Genomic DNA, 7,500 nt, shown 5'->3' on the forward strand with positions numbered 1-7,500 from the left:
AGGGAGCGCTTCTGGAGCGGCAGTGTGTGACCATTTACAGCTCTGATGTGCAAAAGAGGATTACAGTGATCACTCAAGCCTTTCAGAAAAAAAATGTTTGAGTTGCTGCTTTGTACCAATAACCTGATTTTGAGATAATGAGAATGAGAAATAAATTTTCAGGAAAGAAAGAATAAAGAGGTGAACTATGCTGGGTAGTGGACATGACTCACACATTGGGGTCCTCTATCTCCAGGCCCTCAACAAACTCAGAGCTCTTCTGTCTGTCCGTGGCTAGGGGACCTTGACTTGGTGGGTACACCTGCATGGGACCGCCATTGGGTGGGAGATCAGGGAACAGGATCCTGAATAGAGAACATGAGAACAGGTGTAAGAGGTTGATGTATTTTATTCTTTGGATGTAGTAATGGTCATTTCAGGTACGAGAAACATGGAACAAATTTAAATGCCTTTCAGTTTCGAAAAAGAAAAACAACAAGACATAAGGAGGACAGTAGAATATATTTAAATATTAAGATTAAGACAGTTTCAGTCCAGCCAGAGCACATACCAATCATCCATCGCCTTTGGTAAACTCCACAAGCATTCAGAGGTGTTGAAATCACAGTATAAAAGAAGTACACAGAGATAGGAAAGGAACTGCTAAAAGCCAAAAAGACCCACTTCAAAAGTTTATGAACCAAACGTAACACATACCGGAGCACCCTGTAGAATCGGCGTACGTAGGACCTCACTTCATGCACGGCATGATGCAACAGGTGTGGGTGAGCACCGACCCCAATGTATGAGGCTCTGAACACGTTGACCAGCGTATTCATCAGCTGACCCAGAGGATGGTAGTTGCTGTCGCAGGCCTGGACCAAGCAGAAGTAATGACCAGTAATGACCCTGAGCTTTTGAAAATGTTCCTATACATGGGAATGCAACAGCTCTAATGCACTTTTAAAACTTCAAAGGTTAAGAACTGCCATTTGTAAGTGGGTGGAGAGAGGTAAGATGAAGCACATGTCCTATCTTAAAATGTTCGAACTATTTCACAGATGAGATCTAATTTGCACCTCTTTTTCCCGTTGCCTACGAAATGAAAAAGAACCAGTATCAAATGAGGATTTTGCAGAAAATACCCCCCCCCCCCTTTTTTTTTGGTTGTTTGTTTTAGTAGAAGTTTTACGGCGCTCGCAACTGCGTAAGGTCATATGAGCGCCAAGGGGTGGATGTCAACAGATTCCTTACAGGGAATCAGGCTTACTCTGCTCACCTCTCTAGCTTCAACAGCACAAAGTCTGCTTCAGTTATCAAGGCACCCCGGAAATAGTGGGTCACAAGAGTGTGACAAACATATATAAAGAAGTAAAGGAAAACGATGATGGTCAGGATTAGGAAAGAAAAAGCAGCAGTTCCCTGTTGTAGATCAGGCACAGTTATGAGCATGACATTGATGAATCAGCCCATTTACAATTACAATTCTACTGTGCATAAGAACATGTTTAATGTCCCCCCTTTGGGAATGGCCTAGAGACACTTCAGTTAGTAGCACCGCCCCGGAGGTTCCTCTGAAAATTTTTTTTAAAGTCCCCAACACAATTATAACACTACTACCAGACCAGCACTACAAACCAAATCCAAGCAAAATGTTCCTGCAGAAGTATTTCATGAATTTCCAGTTGTTGTGTTGTATTTCCTTCTTTTTTCTAGGCATGTACTCTCTAGATATAACATCATAACATAAGTCACTACCATTTTTTCACTTTGTTTTTACAATTTCAGTATGATTATCACTGAATTCTCAGTGTCTTGACATTTCAAAAGGCCGCTTTGGTCGCTGCTGCTAGATAGAAACGGTAACTTTGACAAATAGATCTTATTTTACTGAAAAAGCGCACAAACTCTGAGGAATGCAAACTAAAGATTCAAATTAACATGCAATGCTTTATTTTCAATCTATTGACAATGTTACTAAACGGATAACTAGTTTGTAAATTTGTAAGTTGTTGATGTCCTACACTTAGTCTTGGCATGGTGCTGAATAATGATATGTTTTTCCCGTTCGTGAATATAAGGCATTGGCATTTTCATTTTCGTCCCCTCACAGAGAGACAAGAGCTGGGGCAGAGAGAGATACCTGAGCCAGGTAGGAGGTCATTTGTTCCAGGGTCTCCGTGTTGAGGCTGCCCTGGTGGTGAGTTGGGATTTTTTCCAGGGTTTCCAGAAGCTTCTGCTGGATCTTCGCTTTGCTGGGTGATCTACAGAGAAGAGAGTGTTGAAGTGCAGAATTATAGTTATGAGCCAGCTGGCACGAGCATGACCATTCTTTGCTGATAACAAAGTTTAATAACAGTAACCCGAATGCACCAACTAACATGCATGATTTAAAAAAAAAAGAAGAAAGTTGCCATTCTTTTTCTCAAGAAGAAATAAGTGTCCTGATGGCACTTATAATAAAAATACAAATGAGATTTGACATGGCATACTTTTTTAATCCTTCATCGAAAAAAAACTTATTGTGTGCTTTTACCATTCTCTGAAACACAAAATATAAATACATAGAATGATATAAAAATAATCAAACTAACACACATGCCAACACATGCACAAACACACACACATACACACACACTACACACACACATAAACACACAAAATTATATGTTCATTGTTATCCACACAACAACTGTTAAAACTGACATTGTTTGGCATTCTTCAGCACTAGCCTTCACTGACCTCTTGTTTACAAATATGTGAGGCATCATGGTGATGTCAAGACTCGTCAAACTAATGAAATTGAAGAGAGCAATATTTTTTCTCAGGTTTGACAATTTTCTCCGAATTATTGTTTTTTGGCTCATCACTTTTTATGTTCATTTAAAACACATTTCTGTGTGGATATTTTATTATAAAACAATTAACACATTGAAGACGTGTCGGGCCTCACAGCAGTTATAAACTATGTTGAGGACGTGCCAATAGGCCCGGTGGATGAAACAAACCTTTACCTCCTTTTACATAACAGCAATTGAAGGGAAAGCACTGTTATAATAAAGTTGAACCAGTTTGTAATTCATCAGTACAATCCCTTTGACCAGTGCACGGGTTTGGGGCGTCATTTGACCCTCATTAGCATAATGCCTTATTTAACCTACTTCCTGTGTAAACAAAGAAATTGGCTTTGAGAAGACGAGATTAGTTCAGCTTTCAAGAGGCTATTGAAACGGTGAACAAGAAGGTTCGGACGATGAAGAAGCTCCAAATCAAAAAGGTGAAGAGAGGGAGGAAGAGACTTTGCATGAAGGTAGTAGTGATAAAGAACACTTTCCAGTTGCAGAAGATATTGATAGCGAAAGCGAGGGGGAAGGTGAGGAGAGGGGCGTGGCAGCAGTTAATGTCAGCAGAGCCTCTGGAACAGAAGAAGAGGTGGAGGATAGGCCTAGGCTGTGAAGGAAGAGGAGATGGATCTAGGTGATTTTGAAAATGATGAGGGGATTTTGACTTTTTGATGTTATATTGAAAGGTGACTAGGTGTACAGAAAAAAAGTTTTTTTTTTCATTTATGCACTATTTTCCATGCATCAGTACACACTGTTTTTTCAGTTTCTGTAAATATGTAGACATTTTTTATTCATCAACATAATCTTGCTTTATATGAAATTGTACAGCAAAATATGGGACGGTTATTGTTGGGTGATTTTTTTTTTTAAGTCGCAAAATCCTGCATTTCCAGGGAAAACAGAACTCTCAAACCTTGCGTCTTCAAAGAGTTAACAGCACAAAAAAAATAATTTCTGTTTCCATGGACACTACAGCTTTGGAAATAACCAAACTTTGGCGGCCATTTCCTCGCTAATTTCACCTTTGCCACCAGGTGGCCACCACCTCCTTCAATAAAAAATATCTTGAATTTTATTTGAAATAGATGGGAATTTTTTTCATCAACAGCAAAACATATGAACAAACTTTAAGATGATGTCAATAACTTCACCTACCCAAAAATTGACGAGAGCCTCATTCCATGGTGTTGTGACACAAATATCGATTATCTCAATTGGTGGCTCACAAAGTTGAAATAACAATACATGAAGGAGTTAGTAAGAACACTTCTTTTCACAGCTTCTTTTAGATCATTGAGATAGAGCAGAGTAGAACCAAAACAATGGTCACATGGACCAGAAGCATGCCCTGCTAAACCAGTAAAGCAAAGAAAAACGGTAAAAACAGAGAAGTGAGGCATAATAACGAGTTATTCTGCCTTCTTCTTTTCTCGTTTAACTGGGGCAAGAGATTCACCTTCAAACACCCTTGTCTGTGTAAGGTAGAGCTTTACTGCCATACAACCTGATCCCCCCCCCCCCCCGGCCTCCCCCCCCCCCCCCCCAACACCCAAAGCAGGTGGTGTTTCCCCTGCAGCCTGTGTATACTCACATACTCTTATCCTCCTTGAGGGCTTTCCTACCAGCTGAGACCATGACAGCCACCGTCTCCCAGGCCTTCTCTGCATCCGCAGGAGCTTGCTGCTTGTTGAATAAGCTATGTCCCAGGGATAATGTCACGTGAGAGAAAATGTCGGTCCACTTTGCATCAGGCGTCACGCACAGGCGACCAAAATACCTGAAGCAGATGCCCAACACAGTTAAAATGTACTATTTCTCTGGTTATTAAAAAAATACCCAGCGACATTTGGCAAGAAACAGGTTTTAACATTTTAAGAGTAATTCACACCTCTAAAATCAAGTAATCAAATCAAAAGAAGTGTTAACACATTTGTATCAGTTCTACAACATGAATCTTTTACAGAAAAGGATACAAAGTTATAAACTAGAACTTTTGCTCAAACAAACCCATAAATCTGTTGTTTAAAAAATATACACATAGGTAATTTATATCACCAATAAAAAATACTCATGAATACGAGGACAGTCACACACAAAACATTCATGTTGTACATTATTTCAGCACAGCAGCATAGTGATTTCTTGTTCCTGAAAAAAAAAACCCAACCCCAAACAATATCAATAATCACTACATGCAAAAACTCCTCACCTTTATGACACACTCATCTTTCATCACAAGATAAATTACCCTGGTTAAGAAATTGTTAGCAAAACTTTACAAAGAAAATCCAATAATGCATGTTTCCAGCAACATTGAATCACAACCCTACGATCAAAGATCACAAGTCAAAAGTTTTTTCTGTACTGTTTCAAGACTCCACTGCACAACACTAAATATGCTTGTATTCATCCCTTTTGCTACTTCAGTAAAAAATACAAATCCTATTCATTCGTATCCAAGAAGCACTGTCATCTCATTGGCATGACTAGAAAAGCAATGCATACTGCTCTCTAAAGCAGAGCCTAGTCAGTGCCCATCTGACATAAAGTAAGTAATTTCAAAAGCACAGGACTTAGTTGTTTAGCTTAGTAAGAGTTTTACAGCGCTCGCAACTGCATAAAGTCATGCGAGCGCACGAAACACAAGTTGGTTGCATTCACAACAATTCACTGCATGACTTGGCTCGGGTCACCGATCAGATCTTAAAATGTTAAAAACTTTAGGTAAAATAACAATCTAAAAAATGACAACCTGTTTAAAATCAAAATAACTGTACTTATTATTTTCCATAAAGGCCAGTGGTCTTTATAAAATCAAGGATTCTGTTAGGATCAACGAAGGAAAACAGATCTTGAAATTTGTTGCATTCAAAATATTTCCTTCGGGTCTCTTCGAAGTCTAGACTTTCTGTTAAAATGTGCCTAAAGGTAAGACCTGTGTAGCATCCGACACAGAACGGCTTCTCATCTCTCTGAAGGAGGTATTTATGTGACAGGGACGTGTGTTCGAAGCGTAATCGAGTAAAAATGACTTTGTCTCTAATGGAGAGGCCCGAAGGGTTTCAAGGACCCAATTTGGGTCCAGGCATTGAAGAATTATATAAACTGTCATATACAAGATGGAAAGTTTGGTGTATTTTTGGACTTCTGTAATACGAAAATTTCCAGAAAAGCTGCATGTATCGACTCTTACTTAGACTTGATGCTTGGTGAGTGTTGAGCTCTTCTGTCACTATCTGAGCTGCTCGCAGCCTTGACAAATGACCCGCTGACCTTGAGACCCTCATTCAGGGAACCGCTGAAACTGCCCTCCAATTTGTCTCCAGTTGACAGAGTCAGGGTACCCTGGAAGATAAGAGGGCAGCATATAAAAATACTCCTCTTTAAAGAAATAACATTCATAAAAGTAATAAGTGCTGGTTTAGCTGCGGGTCTACTACGAATTTTTGGTTTAGCTGATCATGGGTCTATCATGGGACTGGTCTGACTATTGGTTTAGTTGAAGGTGTGCGGCGATGTTACTGGTTTATACAGGCTTGGGACTGTCACTGACCATTATAAAACTGTTTTGAAGATCGTAGTTTGTCTGGGGCAGGGAGGGAAAACGAGAGTTTTTTTTTTTAAAGGAGAAGGGTGTCTCAATAATAATAATACTCCAGTCTGGTCCCTTGCTGTCGCGACTTACTCATCAACCGTAATCTTTACCACCACAAACATTTTTTATCTTAACAAAACCGCAAAATGAAGCAATCCACCAATCAACACATCGCAATTGTAAACACAACCACCTTTAGTGTAAATGCCCCCAGCGATGTTTCCGTGATGAATGAGGAGGAACTAGTGCTACGCTAGACGTGCCTTATGCAGTAGACCGTGGTCTGTCAGGCGGGACTTATGGTAGACCGCCGCAGTGTGATAGACCTTCAACTGAAGGTGCACCAAGAAATATTACTTGTTCTATGTACATATGAACTCAGAAAATGCTAAACATTTGAAGCAGTCCTGAAACAGAAAGCTTATCCTCTGACACTAAAGACAATGTACTATTGCAGCCAGTGGTAGCAATACCTAAAGTCTCACACTGCAGAAGTTACTCATTTGACAATGTGCAGTCTTTGCTCTTGACATGAAGATTTAAAAAATCATATGCGTCAAAAACTGGTCTTAATTTTAATGGAACATGGAAGTCATCTTTTTAAGTCCTAGACACTTTAACTGATAGTCAAATAAAGGAATTCTAAAATCTGAAGTTCAGTAAATTTGTGTCTTGGGGCTAATCTCTAAAATGCAGAACAGTGTTCACATGTTTGCCTGAAGATGGTTTTTCAAGTCTAAGAATAGAGGTGGGGAAGGATGTCCATTCTCAAAAAAAGAGATACCCCATGATATGCATGACAACATTTGTTAAAACGTATCTACTTCAGCTTTCATGTGGGACTGTTGATGTACAAAACTTTTGAAAAGTCTTCACCAAAGACAATTTTACCTTTTTACATAAGAAACCAAAAGTACCAAAAATGTCTAAGAAGAAGATCCATAAGTTTAGCCATTGCGGGCATTGTGAGAACAGGCTGAACTGCCATAAGCTGACAAAACCATTTAAAAATAGAGTGATTTTGGAATGTGAATTCTACTTTATTACAAAAGCTAGTCACAGTTTCACTTTGATTTTTTC

The 7,500-nt window shown here is 39.3% G+C and overlaps 1 protein-coding gene across 2 annotated transcripts in view; it reads right to left on the reverse strand.

Moving 5' to 3' along the window:
• Positions 1 to 7,500, reverse strand: part of LOC101860117 (alsin) — a 57,094-nt gene that overhangs the window by 10,617 nt on the left and 38,977 nt on the right. For both annotated transcript variants that reach the window (XM_005106141.3, XM_005106140.3), the window contains exons 26-30: positions 6,019 to 6,170; positions 4,417 to 4,602; positions 2,123 to 2,243; positions 697 to 854; positions 213 to 344 (exon numbers count right to left, since the gene is read on the reverse strand). In XM_005106141.3, the coding sequence (XP_005106198.1) occupies positions 213 to 344; positions 697 to 854; positions 2,123 to 2,243; positions 4,417 to 4,602; positions 6,019 to 6,170 (749 nt within the window). The remainder of the gene's footprint in view (positions 1 to 212; positions 345 to 696; positions 855 to 2,122; positions 2,244 to 4,416; positions 4,603 to 6,018; positions 6,171 to 7,500) is intronic.

The sequence above is a fragment of the Aplysia californica genome, unplaced genomic scaffold (genome assembly GCF_000002075.1).
Source record: "Aplysia californica isolate F4 #8 unplaced genomic scaffold, AplCal3.0 scaffold00516, whole genome shotgun sequence".
Lineage (NCBI taxonomy): Eukaryota > Metazoa > Mollusca > Gastropoda > Aplysiida > Aplysiidae > Aplysia > Aplysia californica.